This window comes from Musca autumnalis, unplaced genomic scaffold (genome assembly GCF_047663935.1).
Source record: "Musca autumnalis isolate F117 unplaced genomic scaffold, ASM4766393v1 scaffold_1, whole genome shotgun sequence".
NCBI lineage: Eukaryota > Metazoa > Arthropoda > Insecta > Diptera > Muscidae > Musca > Musca autumnalis.
Window position 1 is genome coordinate 333,550,052 of NW_027411644.1, and position 24,033 is coordinate 333,574,084.

General features: G+C 33.4%; 1 protein-coding gene across 1 annotated transcript; it reads left to right on the forward strand.

Annotated features, from left to right (window-relative positions):
• The first annotated feature begins 2,715 nt into the window (after nt 1-2,715).
• On the forward strand, nt 2,716-23,296 carry LOC141390253 (uncharacterized). The gene is made up of 2 exons (XM_073963087.1): nt 2,716-3,828; nt 21,948-23,296. Exons 1-2 carry the CDS (start codon nt 3,258-3,260, stop codon nt 22,364-22,366), a joined length of 990 nt encoding a protein of 329 aa, XP_073819188.1. The 5' UTR covers nt 2,716-3,257; the 3' UTR covers nt 22,367-23,296.
• Nucleotides 23,297-24,033: the final 737 nt, after the last annotated feature.

Below are 24,033 nucleotides of genomic sequence, written 5' to 3' on the forward strand. Positions count from 1 at the left end.
TTTCCATTAAATTCAATCACATTTGAGCTTACTTCCTCTGTTCTCGATTTAATCCAAGCGCATCTGATTTTCTTTCATAATCCTAAAGTTTTTTATGTTGCCTTCCCATCACTAGCTCACCTTTCGACATGGGCTCCAACTCCACTCCATTAAAAATTTCCGTCTCGTGAATTAATGCAAAAATGTTCGCAACATAAGTTGTTATTTCTTTATTTTTATTTATTTCTTTAATTTATTACAAATTCTTCGAAATGTATACACTTTCGTTTATCTTTTGAAGAAATGTGTAGGGATCAACCAACTGTTTTTTTTTTCTGTAGGGATCTCTACAGCAACTGCTTATAAAATGTATCGAACGGAGTACATTTTTCATAACTCTGTTGGACTATATCGAAAGATGTTGTGAAATCATAACTCCAATTGCACAACTTCCAAAAATTTTTTGATGGGATACATTAAGGTACCGTACAATAACGTTTTGTGCCAATTTACATTGGGCGAGTTTACTTGCGGCAATTGTCATTTTGTAGGAGAGAGAGGTGAGGCATATGGTAACCCTTTGCCTCTCAGCACCCTCTCTCACCTACAAACTGACAATTGCCGCAAGTAAACTCGCCTAATGTAAGTCCAAATTTACATTAGGCGAGTTTACTTGCGGCAATTGTCAGTTTGTAGGTGAGAGAGGGGGCTGAGAGGCAAAGGGTTACCATATGCCTCACCTCTCTCTCCATCAAACTGACAATTGCCGCAAGTAAACTCGCCTAATGTAAATTGGGACTAAATTGGGACTTTGTACCGTACCTAGCATGAAAACCCAGCAAAAAATTTTGGAAGTTGTGCAATTGGAGTTATGATTTCACAACATCTTTCGATATAGTCCAACAGAGTTATGAAAAATGTACTCCGTTCGATACATTTTATAAGCAGTTGCTGTAGAGATCCCTACAGAAAAAAAAACAGTTGGTTGATCCCTACACATTTCTTCAAAAGATAAACAAGAGTGTATACATTTCGAAGAATTTGTTATAAAATATAGAAATAACAACTTAAGTTGCGAACATTTTTGCGGTAATTCACGAGACGTACGTTTTTAATGGAGTGGAGTTGGAGTCCATGTCGAAATCTGAACTAGTGATAGGAAGGCAACATAAAACAACTTTAGGATGATAAAAGAAAATCAGATGCACATGGATTAAATCGAGAACGGAGGAAGTAAGCTCAAATGTGATTGAATTTAATGGAAACTTTTTTTAATTTGTGTTTAAGTAATAAAGTTCTTTGTGTTCTTGTTTTACACAAATAATAAATACATTTTCTTTATTTTGGGATATTTCGCAATAGCTTGCATTTTTACTGCATCTTTAGATGTATTTAAAACACAATCCGAAGGGTGCCTTTAAAGTCAATCCAAACGACTACATCAAAAGCTGTGATTTGGATCGAAAACGGAGTGCATCCTAGCTGTGTGCTGTGGAAGCAAAATAGAGTGCATCCTAGCTGCGCGCTCTCTTGTAAAATTCATAAGTGAATTCATAGGAAAAGATGTACTCCAACAGCAAATGTACTGTACACTTGTAGTGATTCAACTGCATCCGCGGATGCAAACTTTTTGCTGGGACGTTGTATAAATGTGCCTTGTTTACATCATTGGAAATGCTCCTTGTAGGGATCAAAAAATCTGGTTTTCTTATAGGGATATTTAAGCAAGTTCTTATAAAATGTATCGAACGGAGTGCATTTTGAATAACTCCCCAGCAAAAAGTTTGCATCCACGGAAGCAGTTAAATCACTGGTGCAAGTGTCACGAAGTGCTTCCTTTTCTATGAATTCCTCAGTGAATTTTACAAGGGAGCGCGCAGAAAGGAAGCACTCCATTTTGCTTCCGCAGCACGCAGTTAGGAAGCACTCCATTTTGCTTCCGCAGCACGCAGCTAGGAAGCACTCCATTTTTACAATTTTTACCACTTTTACGAGTTTTGCGTTCCCGTACACAAAATTTGTATGAAAATCGTTTACGACTTTTACCACTTTGTAAAGTACGGGAACAGGCCATTAATAATAATTTATTCTTATAGGCCGTTTACATATAACAAGGTTAACCCAGTGGGTCTGGGTTTCAAATGTCATTTCCATTGTATATACTTCAAACAAATCCTCATAAAGAAGGTTAACCCTGCAAAAAACTATAATATAAAAGCCGTATTACTTTAATTTCATTTGTTGAATGAAAATTGAATTTTTTATCGTTTATACATAAAAGTGCTTGTTGGATGTAATCCAAATGTGAGGAAAAGGATTGCCTTTTTCATTAGTCCATTGGAAGCGCATCCATGCATGTAATGAAATCCTCACTCCAACTTGCACCACTTCCATTTTTTTTTGCTGGGTCAGTGTGGACTGCATCGAAGGATGTAGTGAAATCATAACTCGGCATTGCACAAGTTCGAAACTTTTTGCTGGGTATGTATGCCATGAAACTTCTGGCCTGTTCCCGTACTTTATAAAGTGGTAAAAGTCGTAAAAGTTGTAAAAGTCGTAAACGATTTTCATATAAATTTTGTGTACGGGAACGCAAAATGTGTAAAAGTGGTAAAAATTGTAAAAACTTTTTAGTTCTGGAACAGAGCTTTCATGTCGTAGCGCCGTTTTCCCCCGATTTGACGGCGACTATATCGATGGCGGCTCGAATCGTAAAAAACGTGCAGCAGCGCCGCTGATTTTCATACGACTGGCTTCGACGTTGTATTCTGTTTCTTTTGTTGTCATTCTCAAATTTGCTATTCAAGTCTTCGGATGTTGTGACGCGGAAAGAAAAATTTTTTTTAATGTATTTAAAATGTTTTTTTTTTCTTTAACAAATCCGTTCAATAAAATATTTTCATGATTTTACATCGAACAAAAATAGCATCGTGAAGAAGAGAAGCAAGAAGAAAGAATTAAAAAATAAACGTAAAAAAGTGCATGGATGGCGGACTGTACGGGAAGAGAAAATCAGAATAAATCTGCTATGTGTGACTTCATTCCAAAAAGAAAAATTCAACAAAAAATGGAAAACTGAAAGCAGTTTCTTTTTCGCAGTGCAAGTGTGTAACAATAATAAAACAGGAGATGTATCAAAAAAGCAACTCATAAATAATTAATGAGAGAGAAGTGAAAAAATTGAGTTGATGCAGTAAACACAGAAAAAATATTCTTTTCTTCTGACAAAAAAGTGAAATTAAATTTTCCGTTTTATTGCAAGTGAAGAAAAAATAATAATGACGGCCAGCAGTGTTGAATTGTTTGCCTGTAGGGTGCAAGTTATGGGGTTGCCCCAAACTAATTCTACTTCTGCGGCAACTGCTCCCACAGCAAGTTTGCAAACGCCTCCAAGGCGTCCACCTTTAGATAGAATACGTGGTATTAGTCGTAATCTTTTCGGGTCGCCACAACCTGGCGAAATCAACAACATGTTCCAGCAGGAGACAAGACGCTATCATTCGTACGTGATGCAACGTTACAATATCGATATTAACGCCCTAAGATCCCAAGGTATGGCGACAAGCGTCAGTGACGTTGTTGTGGATTCTGTCCCCAGTCAACAGCCAACGCACTTGCTGCCCACACTCATAGCCAATGAACTGAAAGAGCATGAACATCGCTTGCAGGAGGAAGAATGCACTGTAAAAAGGGTTGCTACAGTGAACTGTGATGCCAAATCGCCCATCATGCAGTGCAAACCTCTGTCATCGCCATCAAGTGAAATGACTGGAGCTGGTAAAAGAGTTCAGACGTCAACATCAAACGTGGAACGTCAAAAGCCGTATTCCAGGCAAAAGTTATTAACAGGCAAGTTTCATATAATAATGGACAGATGAAAAAGCTACAATGTCATTAGCGTACATGTTTAAGAGTTTAATAGCAAGAGTACACCTGATTTCCTTGGTATCAGCTTTCCAATGACGTCATATAACTTTATATTCCTAACTATTTGTTATTTAAGTTCTTCTTTTATGTGTAAGGATAAAATACCAGCAACCCTTGTTTACGAAGCAAATGTTTAATCCATCTGTTCACAAAAATCTCGGATTACGTTTCTAATAAGAACGCATATGGCTTGTTTTATCATCAACCCCTAAGTTCGTTTCGTATTAAAAGCATGGTTATTAACACTAACAAATGTTTGAACTTGATATATTAGTTTTCATATCCGCCGTTAATGATATCATGTTGCTTGCCTTGCAGAATTTTAGTTTCATATGTAACAATTTCACTTTTTTCGACGTGATATTGTGTGAAAAAGTATCTACTTAACATATAACATAACAGTAATTCCGAAGTTCTGTGCGTTTCTTTTCTATAAGCATCCGCATTTCAATTTATTGTGGGGTAATTTTATAAGTTTAACAAGTCAGTTTTTTTTTGTTTATATTGTAAACGGAACAAATTTCCTTTACCGACAGTTCACTTTTTTTTTTTTAAATCGTAAGTTTGTTTTAATAGCCGGCCTTCGGCCGTGGATTTGAGACTTTCTCCTATGGACAGGAGCCAATCTCGGGGACCGGAACAAAATTTCTATTAAATTAATTTTTCTCTATGTAGCCGGCCTTTAAACAAGGGAATTTTCGGAAATTCAGAGGCCCATATCTCGGGAAATATACATTTCCCCAATTATACATCGTTGGAATCAGCATAAAAAGCACTATCGCTGGCAATTATTCCATATTTTTCCGAATGCTGTCGGTAAAGGAAAGATATGCCACAAAATCCAAACACAACATAAAATATTTAAATGACCTTCGTCCTAATAAGACAACAAAAAATAGATTTTATTGTAAACCAAAATTATTTGTTTCTACGAACGAAAGCATTTTTAAATAAGTGTTGGTTTCGGTTTTGCGTGTTTAATGTAATTTCGGTTATAACGTAGTCGGTTGGTTAATCATAGCGTAGTTTTAGTTGGAAGTTGAATAAGTTTCCTTTATGTTATCGAAAAAAAAAAATAGTAGAAATTAGTAGATTATTGCAGTTCTGGAACAGACCAAATGTTATGAAATTTAAATGTTCGAAATTTGCTACCAATGAATACTTTATTTCGGCCTAAAGTTCTAAACGCTTTATTAATACATTTTGATTCAAATCTGTTGTATTTTGGAAGATTTTCTGGATGTATAAGAACGTATGTATTTGGAACCCCCTATTATTAAATATCTTCTTTGACATTTTATATTCAATAACAACAATGTTAGTTTTGTAAAATTGTGGGTTGTTGTAATTCATGCATCTACCTTCTATCTATAAACATACTTTGGGTACAATCGTTGGCATCAAGGTTGATTTAGTAAGGTTACCCAGAACGCAAATTAAGACCTTTGTCTTCTCTTGTCTTTCATTTTCGCTGAAGTGCAATATTTTTTATTATTTTTTTAATGTATTTTGACAGCAAAGGAAGGCATCAGCTGGGCTTTTAGGGTCACCTTTTTATTGCATCATGGTCGACATGTTGATATGCCAATTATAGCTCTGTTACAGAACTATTTTTTTTTTTAATTTGTACCACTTTTGTACATTATGTTGTTGTTTTTGCACCAGTGTTTATTATAGGTTTGTGTGTTCATTCTTCTGCTTAATCTGGGTCTGGGTCAATCTACAGTAGGTTTGGTAGGGCAGGTGAAAAGGTGCAGTATGTCGTGCGGGCCCATGCCGCATGCTGGGCAAATGTTTCTCACGGTGCGAGCGATATTTGGCCTATACGATTTTAGGCGACTGCAATATCCCGAGCGTAGTTGATTCAAAACTACTATGATTTGTCGTGGCAGCTGACGCTGACCTCAGCTGTGATAAATGAGGGATGTACTCCGATGACTTCATTCACACTATATATGCTTATGGTCTTAGCAACTGCGTCCGCGTGAAAGCTATTTAAACCTTCTTGATATACCTGTTGACCTAGGGGTTCTCTCCTGTATCGTTGGACATCTTCCACCACAGCGTGGATATCATTCCTGATGTGCCTGGGTGTGTCGGGCCTACCCACCAGATGGTCATTGGGATGGCAGTACTGCAACGAACGATGATCTACTGAAGACATGAGGAGGCATACTGTTGCTGTTCTCAGGAGGGCATTCAGACAGGTTTGATTTTTTTTCCAATTCGTATCAAATAATCCCTTTGTGTGCAAAAGTTGATCAACCGAAGGTTTTTCCACATCAAAAATTGTTAGGCAAGTGTTGTCCATTTTAAAATTTTTGGTACTTGTAGGTGGAAAATTGTACTTGGTAATACTAGGCTCTTAAAAAATTGTTGGCTTTTTAAAAATGTATTTCATTGTCGATACATAATATACACCTTTCTGTACCCGTCTTGGTAATACATTAGCTGCGATAAATTTAGCATTACATTTTCAAAAGTTGTCTTTTAATACATGAATTAGCTACCGCCACCGCAACGGTCTTGTACTCTTCTGGTTGTGATGAACAGTGAGTTGTACACGTTATGCAATCATTGTTTGGGATGAAATCACGTCTGCATCGGCATAATTTCATCAAATACAGTTTTCACTCCAATAATAAACGTTAAGTTTGTAAGGATTAAAATACCCTGCACTCCGAATTTGTATTTGATTATTCATATATTTATTCAGTCCCATCCTTTGTGTCGAACAAAAAAAGGCGCCAAAATTAAATACAAACAATTTCATTGGAGTTTATGTGCGTGTGTATGTGACATTCGTTTTTCAGAACAACACGCGCCAAAAACTAAAATCATCAACAAATAAATCGAAGAACGAACACTAGACGAAAAAAAAACAAATGTGCGGTATTTTTGTTGTTCCTTAATCATTGGCAATTTTTTTGGTATTTTGTTTTTATTTATCTGCGTTTTTCGGGATTGTGACGAAAATGTGGTGCAAGGAAACACAAAATGTGAAGTAGTGTTTTCGCGCCTAAATATCAAAACAATTCTTAACAAAAGCAATTTGTGATTGTATTCTCAAACGATGTTAGTTTTTGGTTGGAGAGCAGCGATCGAGGAATTGTTGTTGCGCTTTCTCTTGCCGAATGTTGCCGTGTTTTGTTTTGACTACCTTATTTGTTAATCGCTATTCTGGGCATATAAAGTTGAAAATATTGAGAAAGCGAAAATATACAAAACATATTATTATTTCTTGATTTTGGCTTGGTTTTACGTCATAAAATAAAAACAATAGGGTTTCTTTTTTATTTTTATTGTTCCAATATTTCGATCTTCTCCGAAGATCATCGTCAGGGATTTTTTCTTTAAAAAAGAACAATTAACAATCATTATATAAATTTTAAACAAATATTTTCAACAATAATTACATTTTATTTTTTCTTTCCTTAACAACAGCCAATTATGCACATCCTATTTTCCACACGAGTATTTTGGAACTAACGCTTTTTGTTTAAGGGGTTATGTTTTTATTTTATTTTTTATTTATTTATTTCAATTCACATATGCACAGTCTTTCGACCTTAAGGCTGTACACTACAATATAATGTCATGATAACAAGTAAATTTTAAAATAAGTAACTTAAGGGAGGGATGACTATACTACTCCAAAACACAATTACTAGGTATAAAAATAGGGGCAGTAATTATAAAATAAAAAAAAACTATATTAAATATAAAATATTTTGATTGATTGAATTATTATACTCCAGGAAATGGAAGGGATGTTAAACTACTCCAACAAAAAATACAGAGCTTTATATAAAGTAAAATAAACATAAATAAATAATAAAATAATAATTTTTGAAATAGTTTCATTTTAGTAAAATTTCAAAACAGAATGTATTAAATGTATTTTTAACATCATTTACTGTATAATTGATATATGTTTGTATTCATTTTTTGTTTATATATGTAGTTTAATATTCAATGTAGCTTGCTTGCAACCAAATAAAATGGGCATATCCGCCTGGTGGCAAGTTTTTGGAAAAAATAAATAAATAAATAAATAAAAAAGAAGCATTTAGTGCAAGCAAGGGAAGAATTTGAAGTACTACTTTGTTATTTTGGTCTGATTTGTGGCCATTTATTCTCGTTTTTAGCTTGTTTTTTGTGGTTCCAACATATACCTTAGGGCATATGTTGGACGCCGCTACATTTTATTTTTTATACGAAGATTGATTTGTCGTCGTTAGGAACCTTCGATTTCGTCCTACTGAAAACATTATTATTTATGTTATTGCTTTTTTAGGCAAACTGGTACTGTTTGTTACGAAATGGACGATATCTCGGGTCCCAAAATGTTAAGGGATATATATCGGGTACTGTCGGATAGGTAGTTTGATTACCTATCGTATGGTATATGTCGCTATATGGCACGCGGGATAATTATTCACACTGAAATATCTGCTTAAATATTAATAAAATGTTGGCATATTTTATGTAGTATTATTAATAAAGCATTTTTGCATTAATTTTGTTTACTTTTTATTCTAATTTAATGTGATTTTATACTTAAATTCATGTTTTTTTATCGTACAAAGATTTTCAGTGTTGGTAAGCGTCTAAATCAAAATGGGCAGAAACGCTGGAGTTGTTTACGAATTTCTTTTCACAGACATGTGACAAATGATATCTCGTTAGCAGTCTACATTGCGATTTTCGGTTATGGACTTTATATTATATATTTGTATACTGGACTATGTAGTAGACACCCTAAGCATATTCGGTATGTAATATAAAGATCCTATGACTTTCCTTATGAAGTAATCACCGCTTCCAACGTCCGTTTTATGTATTTACCATAGCTATTGCAGAAACTATATTTGATGACACATAGTTTTTAGTATCTCTGCGTTTCTTACTGTTGGAATATAATGTGAAGTTCTTACTACTCTGTGCATGACATTTTGAGATATACTGACTTACATTAAAGTCTTTTAAAAATTACATATTTGCATTTCATCAATGTAAAGGTATGTTCAAAATGTGACCCGAACAAAACTAAAGCACCCCCTCAGTACATTTTTTTAAATGATAATTTTTTTAAGAAAACAAAGTAATAAATTTATTTTTTATTTTCCTTTTTACTTATTTATATCTTTGTTATTGGAAAACACAAAAATAAGGAATTAAGAATTTAATAAACAAAAGTTAAAATTCAAAAAACATTTTAGGTCGCATATATAAGCGGACAAAACTAAAGCACCCCCCAATTTGAGGTACAACAAAAACTATTGAAATCAATATTTCGTTGCGTATTCTCTATTCTGGATGATACAATCACATATTTTAGGCATAAAGGGTACTAAATTATTAATTATTGCAGGCGAAATAATTGATTTTCGGAAAATTTAGCTTAAATCCCCAAAATACTGAAAATGGGAAGTTACCGTTATATACCGAAGATCGGAAGGTACCGCTATAAGGGGGCTATACCAAAACATTATCCGATATTGTTCATATTCATCCAACAATGATGCTACAACATACTCTGGTCAAATACAAAATCGCTTAAAAATTAGCAAAAGCACGATTCACAGAAGAACGGTAGACGCCGACGACAAGCAAAAAACCCTTCCGCCTCCATGTTTTACAGTGTCTTTGCAATATTTAGGATGTAACGGTTGCCAAGTTGGCCCACGCCTTTTACCATCTGACTACTTTAAATTAATCATAGATTCATCGGAAAACCGCACTGTCCTCGATTTTTTCTACTCCAGTTCAAATGGGTCTTCCAGTCTGGCTCCTTCATTTTTATTCGATATGAAAGGTTTTTTTTTGTTGACTGAATAAGCGGGCGTCTGCCGTTTTTTTAGTATTTGACCAGAGGATGATGTAGCATCATTTTTGGATGAATATGGACAATATCGGCAAATGTTTTGGTGTAGCCCCCTTATAGCAGTACCTTCCGATCTTCGGTATTTTGGGTATTTAAGCCAAACTTTCCTACTAAATTAGCTGTAATTTGGTACTTAGCGTTCCCAGTGGTCACAAAACATATCCACAAAAAATCGTGGACCTGGGTTCACGTTTGGATATAGCCCCCATATAGCGGTAACTTCCGAATTTCAGTATTTTGAGGATTTGTGCTAAATTTTTCAAAAATCAATTATTTTGCCCGCAATAATTAATAATTTAGTATCCTCTATGCCTAAAAGATGTGATTGTGTCATCCAGAATAGAGTATACGCAACAAAATATTGATTTCAATAGTTTTTGTTGTACTTCATATTGGGGGGTGCTTTAGTTTTGTCCGCTTATATTTGCGACCTAAAATGTTTTTTTGAATTTTAACTTTTGTTTATTAAATTCTGATTTGCTTATTATTTTGTTTCCAATAATAAAGATATAAATAAATAAAAAGAAAAATAAAAAATAAATGTATTACTTTGTTTTCTTAAAAAAATTATCATTTAAAAAAAATGTACTGAGGGGGTGCTTTAGTTTTGGCCGAAACTGTAATTGTACCCTTCACCATAATATGGAGGGTATAATTAAAGTTGTTATTCCTTTTGTAACACATCCAAATATTCATCGGATACCCTATAAAGTATATATATTCTTGATCAGGGTAAAATTCTAAGTCGATATAGAATTGTCCCTCTGTCAGTCCGCCTGTTGAAATCAAGATACAGCTCGCAATTTTTAAGATAGAGATTTGTAATTTGGTTTAGAAGTTTCTATTACTACTAGTATGTTTGGTATTGCAAATGTTTTATATCGGTCCACGTTTTGATATAGCTTCTATAGAATGGTACCACCCGATTTGCGGTATTTTGATGCTTATAGCCTTAATATTCCACCGAAATGGCTGAAGTTTGGTATTTAGTCTTCATTTGGGGTATAAAAGTTTTCATATAAAATTGGTTGGTATAGGTCTACGCCTTCAAATAGTCTCCATAGAACGGTACATTCCAGTTTTCGATATTTTGAAGTTTGTGGCCTCAATATTCTACGGAAATTAGGTATTCAGTCTTCGTTGGGGGTGCAAAACTTTCCACCTGAAATTTGTAGGTATAGGTTTACGCCTTCATATGGCCCCCATAGAATGAATGGTACCTCCTAGTAAGTGTTGGAATTTGGTATTTAGTTTCCTTCATAGACGAAAGGAAACTAATTGTCCAGTTTTACTTCAATACAACTCGTGGTGGAGGGTATAACAAGTTCGGCGGGGCCAAGCTTAACACCGTTGCTACTTGTTTTTTCTAACGTAGTAAAAAATATCAACACAATTGCTAAATGTTTTATATTTCCTGCTATGCTGCTATGGCGTAGTTCAAATTCAATTCTTACGTTGAATATTATTTTGGAGTTGTCACAACTCATACAAAATGTTTTCTTTTTAAAAGTTTTTTTTATGTTTACGTCGGTCATCGTAGGATTTTTTAGAGATTATTTGCCATTAGGTGCGGGAGGATGGACTTCCACAACAAATACATTACACGGCTGTAAACAGAACCACAAAAAGTACCCTCCGTAAATATGTAAAAAATACAAAAAAAAAAAAAAAAAACAAACAAAAGTAAAATTACTTCATCTTACATACCTATGTATACATCGTTTATTTCTGATGTTACGTACTTTTTGACATAAGTATATTTTAAAATAAAAATACCGCATACATTTTCCCGCCATTTTATAATATCGTCAATGGTCTTTTTGTTTTTGGCAGAAACTCAAAAGTTTATTCTTGTAGAACAAAACCGTAAGTGTGCGTGATTCTGTTTTATGTTTTCAACTAAAACAAATACATAAATAGATAAACAATATCGTCACCCCGCTCCAACCGACTAATCATCTAATTGAAACTGCTAAGAATGCATTCTGCTGCTTTGGTACAGTTGTCAAATATGTGTATGTTTTATTTTTGTCAGGATGTACACAACTTTTGCGCTAAAAAGTTCTAGGTTTTTAAGTTTTCATTTTTCATTCTGTATATTTTCCCGCCAATTTTCAAAAATAGATAGATATATGTAAAATATAAATTAACCACAACAATTGCTGTTTTGTTGAGATGAATGTATCTGCGTATAGATATTAAAGAAAAAGTGACCTCTGAGAGTTTAGAAATGGTTAAGTGTTGCGAATATATCTCCATCGTTGACATGGGTAGGCATACCTACATGTGTCGACAATAACCGGCTAGTGTGCTCAGAAAAGATACAGGTAATTTCATTCGGAAATAAAGTCCTTCTGTTTGAATCCCGATAACGACCGTGTAATCTTGATTATCAGGAAAAATTATTTAAATTTTTAACAATAGATTTTATAAAAATGCGTATTTGTTGTCAGATGTTGAGATTCCATCATGAGAAAGAATATACTTATTGAGGCTAAGCGACAAATTATTTTCTAGTTTTAAATGCATTTATAAATAAAACACTGAAACTTAATTTTTGTAAATTATTTTTTAGTTTTAACTTTTTAGTAAATAATTTTTTGACCACTGAGAACAAAATTATAGTCAATTTAGTCCTGAAATCGTGTGGTACCGTTATATAAAGGGTATACCAAGACCTGGACTTATATCCATAATAGGCCGGGGCGCTTTAAATACTTCATGGGCCCTTCGCGTTTCTTATTCCTGGGATTGAACTGAGCAAAAAAGTCCACTGGACCATATATCTACCGTGAAAATCGAGCCTCCCGATTTTGACTTTAAGTTTTTTTATTGAGGTTTTTTGGATATTTTGACATATAACAGCCAACGCGAAGGGCTCATTAAGGTTTTTTTCCTTCCACACAAATCGCCCCACCCTAATCCATAATTTTTGGTGGGGAAGTTTCTGTACCATTGAGAACTCCAAATGCTAAGTTAATTTTTATAAATTAATACAGAAAATGTTATTTTTCTTAGTTCGAAAACAATTACTTGACAAACTGTATATATTCATAATGAAATTGCGTAATTTTCTTTTCTATTGGCCGACTTACAAGCTACATTTCACATCGATATTAACAAAATCTAATATTGCGCAATTTGTTTCTGCAACTATGATACTAACTTTTACAGATCACTTTTGGGCATTCGATCCACTGACGTCATTTTATGTGATGCAGAAACTGTTTTGTATCGCTCACCCTCCTCTATAAATGTGCATTTGTTTTTGTTTCTCTTTTTGGAGAACTGTATGTTCGATTAGAAAGCAACAAAGCATTGTTTTATTCACTCACACTGCAGCCGCACCCACACCCTATCTGCTTGTGAATTTTCTCTCATAAAAACAGGTTTCTCTCCATTAACAAAAATATTGAATTCACTGCTGGAGTAGTTTTTTTTTTTATAACTAAATGCCCTTGTTAGTTTGTTGGCTATAATTGCAGTAGAGATGTGTGTACATTTTTACAAATCATGAAATGTTATTCGAATAGTAGTTTATTTTAAATTAATTGTATTACTATTATTTATAATACACAAATACAGTCTGTCGCAAAATTTAGTATACACTGTTGAAACCAAAATGTATTAGGGATAAATATCACTATAACTTATTGAAAACAACAAACAATTAGTTTTATTTGATAAACAAGAAGGTTGTCTTCCGTAATAACAATTAACAGTGCGCAATATTTGCATACATTAGCAAATGTACGGTTCGAATCCCAAAAAGACCAAAATTTATGTCGCAAAAGTTAGTATACAACGGAGAATCCTTGTGGAACTGTGTAAAAAATTCTGGATATTTTTGAACAAAATGAAACTAAATCTGTACTTAAGATCATAAAGAGTATATTAATTGGTTTTTATGACAGTTATAGTACTTATAGTGACAAGTCCAACGTACACTGGGTCGTAAAATCCAAAAAAATTGGTCATCTACAAATACAACAACTGTAGCGACAAAATTCCGGGTGTTATGTTCTGTTTATGGATTCTAAAGCCATGAAATGCTCAAAAAAGCTCTAAAGTTTCAATATGGGGTGATCTTGATCGAGTTTCGGCTTGTCCTGTTTGAAGAAACGGGAATTTCTTGAAGGAAACCCATACTTTTGAGGCCGGTGTCCTTTTGAAACATGTAATAATGCTTAATCCTTACACATAAGGACTTTCCTTTTCAGTTAATTTTCTCACAAATTATGTCCCTTTTCACATTCCCACCAAAAATAAATAGTAGGAGAACCTCAAGTTCGGGTGTAAGCCCTACAGTGATAATCCACCACCACAGAAGGATATGATAGCTCATTTAATATTTTAATACAGAGCTTTCTCTGCTGTTATAACGCATGGATTGTGCAAAAACGTTCTGAAAAGCTGTGTTCGCTTCACTTAGGACCAAAATACAACTAAATGGATCAGTTAGAAGTAGTTCATTAGACATTATTAGCACATTAGACACTGGGGACACGAGAAGCATGTTCGATACTGCTAAACGGCCGGTAGGACAGTTTAACTGTAGGGCTTACAACGGACCTTGAGGTTCTCCTACTATTTACTTTTGGTGGGAATATGAAAAGGGGCAATATTTGTGAGAAAATTAACTAAAAAGGAAAGTCCTTATATGTAAGAATTAAGGATTTTTGCATGTTTCAAAAGTACAATGGCGTCAAAAGTATGGGTTTCTTTCAAGAAATTCCTGTTTTTCAAACAGGACAAGCCGAAACTCAATCAAGATCACCCCATATTGAAACTTTAGAGCTTTGCTGAGCATATCATGGCTTTAGAATCCATAAACAGGACATAACACCCGGAATTTTGTCGCTACAGTTGTTGTATTTGTAGATGACCATTTTTTGTGGATTTTACGATCCAGTGAACGTTGTACTTGTCACTATAAGTACTATAACTGCCATTAAAACCAATTAATACACTCTTTATGATCTTAGGTACAGATTTAGTTTCATTTTGTTCAAAAATATCAATAATTTTTTATACAGTTCCACGAGGATTCTCCGTTGTATACTAACTTTTGCGACATAAATTTTGGTATTTTTGGGATTCGAACCGTACATTTGGTAATGTATGGAAATATTGCGCACTTTTAATTCTTATTACGGAAGACAACCTTCTTGTCTATCAAATAAAACTAATTGTTTGTTGTTTTCAATAAGTTATAGTGATATTTATCCCTAATACATTTTGGTTTCAACGGTGTATACTAACTTTTGCGACAGACTGTACGTACATATATACATACATTAGGGTTATGACTTTTTGATCTTTTTTTAAAAAAGATTTCCTGTAGCGGAAATTCACGAACTTTTGTCTATTAATGGCTAAAGTAACGTGTATTCTTTTTAAGAATTAAAAAAAGTCACGCAAAAACCACTTCGAAATTTAAACAAAAAAAATCTATGGGATAATTTTTTTAATACACTTATTTTCTGTTGCACGAATGAATGACGTTTGGCTCATTATTGACTATAATAAGTTTTATTCTATTTTAAATATTGAAAAAGTTCCCGCACAAACCACTTTTAATTGGTATGACTCATGAAATAAAATTATATATGATATTAAATTATATATACAGTGTCGGCTAATACATTTGCAACAAAATTTCACATTTTAGAACATTTTATTTAAAATATCTTTTTTGAAAGTAAAATTAAGTATTATTTATAGTTCATTGCTTCAAATATAAGAAAATAAAAAGTTTTGGCACGTTATACAACAAAATTTGTGAAAACATGAAAATACATAACACGCCTTAATATTTAATGGTCAAAACATATGCAACTGAATTAAATCCGATGAAAAAAATCTTCAATGTTTTGTAAAATATCATTTTTTTGTATGATTGAAATTATTTGTATTTGTTTTGGGAAGATTAACAGTGAATAAAATTTTGAAACTGATATCAGTCATACTTCTTCGTATGGGAGAAACAAGGATATGGGTCCAAGGATCAAAAACTTTCCATCGGATTTGTTTCAGTTGCATATGTTGTTACCATTAAATTTTAAGGCGTGTTATGTTTTTTCATATTTTTTCAAAATTTTTGTTGTATTTTGCTAGTTTCTTGTATTTGAAGCAATGAGCTATAAATAATTTAAAAAAAATAGTTATTTTTACTTTCAAACAAAATATTTTTAATAAAATGTCGTAAATCGTGCAATTTTGTTGCAAATGTAGTATTGACCACCACTGTATGTAATGATATGATGATAAATTTAGTGATAAACAAAAGGTTATGTTATTTTGTTTATGTCGTGTGGTTCCAAAGCTTATTTTCAGTTATATATCTGCTTATAGTGACTTCAAACATTGGTAATTGCGTGAGCTGTTTCAATCGAGCCACTGTATAATTCAAATTTTATCTAATCTTAGGTAAAAACTCATCAAAATATGATACAGGGATACGAGGTTGTAAAAAAGTCATAACCCTAACTAACATACATGGTCAACATTTTCCGACCGAAAAAATATTATACCTTTTACTAAAAATAATAACATCAATGCAGCAATGATATTCTTATAGTACCCACTGTTATTGGCACTAAATACATTAATTTTGATGAAAGGTTCTTTGTTTTTTTTTTCTTATTTGTGATAGTGTTTTAGCCAATTCTATTCGCAATTACATACACATAGCCCAGAAAGTCTGCGTTCACCTTAAAACTTTTCAAAAATGATACTAAAACATTAATAAATGGGTAAATCAGAACATGTTTTCTTTTATAAATATGTAATTGACACTCTTTAGTACCAGAATAAAAAGAAAAATTCAAGAAAATGTATCACTATTACGAATATAACGGTATAAAGGTGTTACAACTGCTAAATTAGAGCCCCAAAAAGTCTGCGTTCACTTTGTATGTTGTAATAGTACCGTTATTTTTTTAATTCTTTTGCAGTTTTCTCCCATTTTTAATCAATAGGTGTGTGTACGATAACCCAATAATTTGTACAAATTCGTACAAATTATTGCTGAATGCTGTTCGATAACAAAATTATCCAGCAAAATAGAGCGAGTTTGGAGAGATTTTTGGAGAGTTTTGTGACTGAGAACTTGCAAATTTTTGCTGGGAAAATTTGTCCCGCAAAAATTTGCAAGTCTGATCAGCTGATTTGAAAACATTTGTTTTGTTTTATTTTTTATTCGAAAACAAAAATAAATATTTAAATATCAAAAAATTAAACATCAAAAGCTGAAAATATAAAAAAAACATGGAAAACAAGAACATCAAATTGATGCAAAAACTTTTCTTCTTCTTCTTCTTTTTCAAAACAGTTGATTCCTTGCAAGTTTTTGCAAAATGCTGTTCGATAACTTTCTGCAATTTTTCTTGCTTGAGAGAGTAAAATTCACTGAGAGAGGTTGCTGGAACTGACTGAGTAATTTTTGCTGGGAAAGTTATCGTACACACCTAATATTAGGTCGTCATATTCCGTGATAATACGTAATTCTGATATAAAATATCAATATACACAATTTAAATATTCATGTTCAAAATATACATATTAAATGTTAGGATTTTAAATCTTCCGTTTCAAACAATTCAACCAATTTGTCGAATATTACACCATGTTTACATTAGAACTTGCCGGGTTATGAGAATTTATACGTATATCCAATGGATTTGACAATTAAATTCCACTGGAATAAATAAAAAAAGTAAATATAGTTATATGTATATAAACGTAGTTTTAACTATGATTTTTAATATTTAATAAACCCACTGGGTTTCAAATGTCAATTCCATGGCTTATATTTCAAAAAAATCTTTATAGAGAAGGTAAACCCTGCAAAAGGCTACATGTCCTAAAGTTGAATTTTTCTACATGTAATTTGAAACATACTTATTTTATATACAATAGTGATTTAAATAATTTCATTAGAAATTTGAATTATGTTAACTTTGCATGAGCATTATTTCGTTTAAGGTGTGATTTTTCCTATTTCTCGTAAAAAAACAAGAAACGTTTAAAAATTAGAATAATTTATATACTTCGTATACGCTTTTCATTTTGAAATGACGTGCATCTTCTTTTAAATTCCGTCATTCTACCGATATTCGTCGCTAACATTTTTGTATCGATAACATTGAGTTACAGAATAGCACTTTCGGTAATTCAACCGAAAATTTTCGTTCGGTAGAAAAAAAGTTACAGAATCCCACTACTGATGAATCTATAGCTATCACAATGTTGCTTTCCGACTTGATTCGTGCCAAACTACTGAGATCAATAACGTTTCTCCAGTACGACAAATAATCGCGGTTCATAGTGGTTGTTATTGTGTTATATTCAGTTAGATGTTGAGGATTTAATAGGGATGCATTACATATTTTTGCATATTTGCATGCATACATATTTTGTAGTATTTTTTGGGATATTTCAGGACTGGGTATTCCCAATTGTTGTAGTATTGCTTATATCTTAACGTTTGCAAGGCCAAAGTTTCGTTATACATAACATCTGATATCTGCGATAGAAGGATGAACTGCCTACAAACTGTCAAGTGGTTGGATGGAAAATAAAATTAGATTTTTCTAAACGTGTTTTTCCTTGTTTATTTTGTTGAAATTTTTGGTTGTTGCATTCCATGTGTAGCATGTAGACACTTCCGCACATACAGTCAACCAAAAAAGTATACATACACCCTATAAATCTCGAGTTTTAAGGGTAAGGAAAAATTTTTATGAAAATCCAAGTACATAGTTCTATTTCATATGCCCAATGAACAAAACTAAATACAACAAAAATATATTCCATAATACGAGTAACGTTAATTCTATAAAAATTAAAAAAATAATAGGGAAAAAGTGTACCAACACCCAATGAAATATTAAGATTACCGTAAAATTTATGGAATAAGCAATACAAATTTTACATTTTATTGCTTTATCAAACATCTTTGGCTGTCCATGATATCTTTTTGACAAAATAGGAACATATTTGTGGATTAATTGCCTTTATTTAAGGTCAGACTTCGCGTATACCTCGTTAAAGCGGACCCTTGCAGATTTCTTTGAGTTTTTCAGGCTGGTAGTTTATAAAACCCCAGAAAATACAGTGGGACCAATAATTTTGAGATCATAGAGCGCGTTGAAGTTGTTCTTGTAGATAATATATGCTCCTGAGCTTCGCTAAATATACAAATTGCTGAGTTTTCTCATAAAGTTTATAGTTTTCAAAGCATTCCAAGGGGCAACGTACATGCAGAAGCCTTGTAATAAGGTCTGATATAATTTTTGGACCTTAACTCAATCAGAAATGTACAACATTATTCTACAAACCCGCTTCTAAAGTTTCCAAAGCATCACCAAAGAATGCATGGAATTTGTATGAAATTTACACTGTTAACTACTATGCTCTCGTATTATGATCGTTAAACCGCTATAAATGTCGGATAATTTTACATTGCTGATTCAATGGATGCTCGAGGATTGTACCACTCATTCCTACCTCACGATCAGACAACTGCCGTAATAGTCACCGTTATAACATTTTCTATGTCAACAGTACCCAGCAAAATGTTCGATGCCAAAGATGCTATTAAAGAATGGGTGCAAGTGAAATGGAATGCCATTTTTTCAGCATCTTCACTCATTCTTTTTACAAGAGCGTGACCCCCAAAAGATGCAATTCATTTTCAGATCCTAAGCATGTCATCTTTACTAACTCGATGGAATGGCATCTTCAACAATTCTTTGGCATGGCATCTATACCAATCCTTTGGCATGCCATCTTAACCAATTCCCAAGAATAGCATTTTCACTAATCTTTGGCATGTCATTTCCACCAACCCTTTGGCATGTAATTTTCACGTCTTGTTCGGAAAATGGAAAATGCTGTATTGAAAAATGATTTTCATTTTTTTTTATTTTATTAATTCAAAGGAATTAATGAAATAACTATAATTTATTTGTCATCATAAAGTTTACATTTATAATTGCAGTTTGTTCTGGTTGTTGTAACAGTAGTTAATATGTTTGTATTCTCATTTTTCTGCTTAATCTGACTCTGGGTCTATCAGTCGTAAGAATGTGGCTATTTCGCTATTTATATGGTTTGTAACCACAAAGCTGCAAACTTAAGTTTCTTAGCAGGATTGGTAGGGCAATTGAAAAGGAGCCGTGTGTCGTGGGGGCCTGTGCAGTATGCTGGGCAGATGTTTTCCACGGTGTCATCAGTACTTGCCCTATAGGAATTTTGACGTCTGCACCATCCCGAGCGTATTGACCCAAAACTACTCTGGTTTGTCCTGACAGCTGGCGCTTCTCAGCTGCGATAGATGGTCGACGTTCTCCGAGGACCGCATGCAGACGATAGATAGTTTATTGAATCTGTTACTGCATTCATGTGAATACTTCTTAAACCTGCTTGATAGGCTTGTTGATCCTGGTTCTGCTCCCAGCGACCATGACATTAAACTCTATTGTTCTCAACTCTGACGCCCAGGTGGTGAACAAAGTGGCCGTAGATTTATTGGCTGATATTTGTATATTCCTCGCGTGGAAAAGGGAGGTAAGATCAGACAAAAATGAGTTCAGCCCTTCACAAATTTCATCAGGGAAGGCACCTGACAGCAAGATCGTACAGTCACCCGCATACGTTATAGGTTAGACAGTTCCTGCAATATCACCTCGGACAACTCCAAGTTTCACTCTACGGGTCTCGGACATCTTAATCCTAAATTCTACGCGCTACAGGCGTCCAAACGTATAATTTATTATCCAACGTTTCAAACTTGGCCGGACCGTAGTCTGCTCGATGAACTCAAACAGCGTGGAGTGCTTGGCAATCTCAAAGGGTTACTATCACTGTTCTATCGCACGGCTTACTTTGATTGAGTCCTCGATTAATATGAGTAGAGATGGCATGTAGCGCAGTTGTTGTGCTGCTTGCGGATCTCATGTTATTGATCGGCAACTAGACAGTTATTTCTGATGCTGGGGTCTTTGTTACGGGCGACTAAAGCGATTTACGATTTACCTTTGCTGGCATACTTGCTTGGCTTCAGTAGCTGGTATATTTTCCAGACTTCGGGAACGATGTGTGTGGCTAGCGACAGGTTGGGAACTTTATTGAGATACTTGACATTCGGCCGTCCATCTGTTGCAGTTTAAGCACCGCCGCTACTCGCAACATAGTTTAATTCCTCCGCAACTGATTGATTGATTCATCTTACAAAAGGTTTTTCAGTTCCGATCAGCAGTACAGATTTCGACATGGACTCTAACTGCAAATTACTATTTCGTGAATTTTATTTTACGAACATTTTGAAAATATAGGGATCTACAACTCGACTTGTAGAGCAGGGCTCCCTAGAGCAGACAAGAAAAATTTTATACCAAAGATTGCAGTCCGACTCTATTTTTTGCTCAATGATTGGGACTTCCTAGCGTAATAAATCTTACATAGCTTAAATAAATCTTAGATAAGTAAAAGAAAATATATATACATGTGTATAAATAAAAACACAAAATGCATCTCTATTGGATCGATGGAATGGGTTCAAATGCTGATGAAAATATCGGATCTATCACGACTTCCTTTGAATGGGTTCAAATGGTGATGAAAAGATCGGATCTTTCACGACTTCATTTGAACCAATGCAAAAGATCCAGTGAAATCATGGCATCTCATGGAACCACTTCCTTAAAATTTTGCTGGGTAATTACACAAGGTGAGGAGGGGTGTGTTAATTATTTCATCAATACCATATTTTCATAATGCATATTCCGTAGACTACGGCTAATATTTAAATCAAATTGTTATTGTTTGCTTTTTCAAGGTTAATCTAGATACGAATGCGGCGTTCCATTTACCCCTACTTTATTTCCATCGGCCATATACATGGCACTTATTAGTGCAATTGCAGCGCACAATTCACCTTGCTATTTTGGAAATGAAAAAAAAAAAACAATAATGTTTATATTGTTCATCATATTGGGTTGACACGGCTTATCTGTGGGTGCATATATACAGATATGGGAATGTTTATGTTTGCGTGCACTAGATTACATTCGCTTTATTATTTCTGAAAAAGTAAAGAAAGCCATAAATAATAATTGTTTTCTTCTGTGTTTCTCTTTTTTATTTTTAGAAAGCTACAACTTACGCAAAAACAAACTATGCATGCCATCGTCATCATCAATGTCCCTATCAGAATCACAATCGTCGTCAGCAGCAACGGCATCACAATTATCATCTTCCTCTCCGCTGTCGACACAATCAGTTGACATCGCAAAAACGTACAATCTATTAGACAATACTCATAGTGAAACCGAAGTATTAAGTACGCCACAAGCAGTGCAAATCGATTTACAAAAGGACGCGTCGAATGAACTAACTGCAGCAACGGAAGGCACTACTGAAGAGAATAAATCTGTTGATCAGAAAAAAACAAATGACAAGTGCGACAAGAACAGTCAAAGACAAAGATGTGCCAACACAACGTTGTCATTGAAATTTGTGGTAACCACGACCTCCACTACGCCACCAGAAAACAAACATCAGGCGTAAAGTGCATTAGTTAATACTAAAAATAAACTTTACCATTTCTACTCCAAAGTGCTTTGCAGCTCAATCAATATGCTCCATGGTCCACACATTGTGAGCCGGATAACACTCGGTACAGCAAGCGATAAAAGTTTTGTAATTATTGTTACAGAGCAATTTAAGTTTATTTTTTTAACAACAAATTCTCAAATTTTTTACATTTGAATTGGACTTTCAAATGATCTCATTTATATGAAAAAATATAATTTTATTAAATATTATAAACCTAGTATATAAATCTACCAGAACAGATTAGAACAAACAACTAAAACGATAAAACTACAAAAGCGCGACTTCTTAACGATATAGAACTGATTGATATGAAAACGTGTAAAAACAAATTCTTAATGTAGAATTGCCAAAATAAATAAAATAAAATCTCAACAACAACACTAACCGTTTTAGAGGTAATCATTAATGTTTAGAACTATTTTATATTATTTATTTTATAATAATCATCTTCTTTATCATCTCCCCTTTCGAAAAACGAAATTCAAACTGAAAACGAAGCATGTTTATTTTCTTTTATCTGAAATTTTTTGTGTAGATTTTTAATATCCTCACCAATATTGTTGTCTCTCCTGTCTGTTTCATAACCTTTTACTTATAACAATTTGTTTTAATAATTTTATTTCGTTCTTAAAAAAGAAAACACTGTGCATATTTATTTATTTACCAAACAAAATCCTCCTGAGCAAGAGACAATTACTTCTTCTACAAATAACTGTGAAATATTTTGTTTTGTATTTTCCTTAAGAGTTATTTCAAAATAAGTAAATTAAATACAATATTAAAAATATACTGTAAACAAAAAAAAAAATGTTTTATTTAAATTATTGCATAACAAGAAAATCGGAGAAATTAAACAAAAAAATATACAAATTATTGAAAAAAGATTGTTTTTACTTGGAATTACTTAGGCAAGTATATTTAAGAACATACATACTACACCTTATGTAAAGCACTGTTCCAAGAATTTTGGAACAGTTTTTACATTTTTGCATCAGGTAACCACAAAATATTTTGTGCTGCACAGTTTGTCAGCAATTAATAGTTTCAAAAAAATATTAGGAAGCCGTAAAATACGTAAAAATGGACCAATCACTTCAATATATTATATTTTCGATCTAAGAACGCCAAATTTCACGAAAAATTTCAAATTTCATTTAAATCGCTCTAGTGTGGACCGGGACTTACCAAACTGTGAAACTTGCACCTCACTATAGCAATTTCATAAAATTTCTATAGCATGGAATTCGATCTAAGGACGCGTAATTATGAAATTTATTTCATCGTGTGGCAGGTGGCTTGAAAGGCTCATAATTTCGGTAATTAACGATGTTATTCGGTAAGTTAGCGACCAATAAAAAGTAGTCGAAAAGTTCTACCGACAGCAACAGTGTTGTCAACATTTATTTTTAATTTTCATTTATAATTTTTTGTTTTAATTTTTAGCGATTTTTGTCGGTAACTCATTTTTTGAGTTACCGAAAAAATCAAAACGCAAAATTATGAATGAAAAGTACCAATAAAAGTTGACAACACTGTTGCTATCGGTAGGACCTAGCGACAGCTTTACTTTGGTTGTTTACTTACTTGTACAATTTTGCAAGTTTTGGAACACAAGTTTT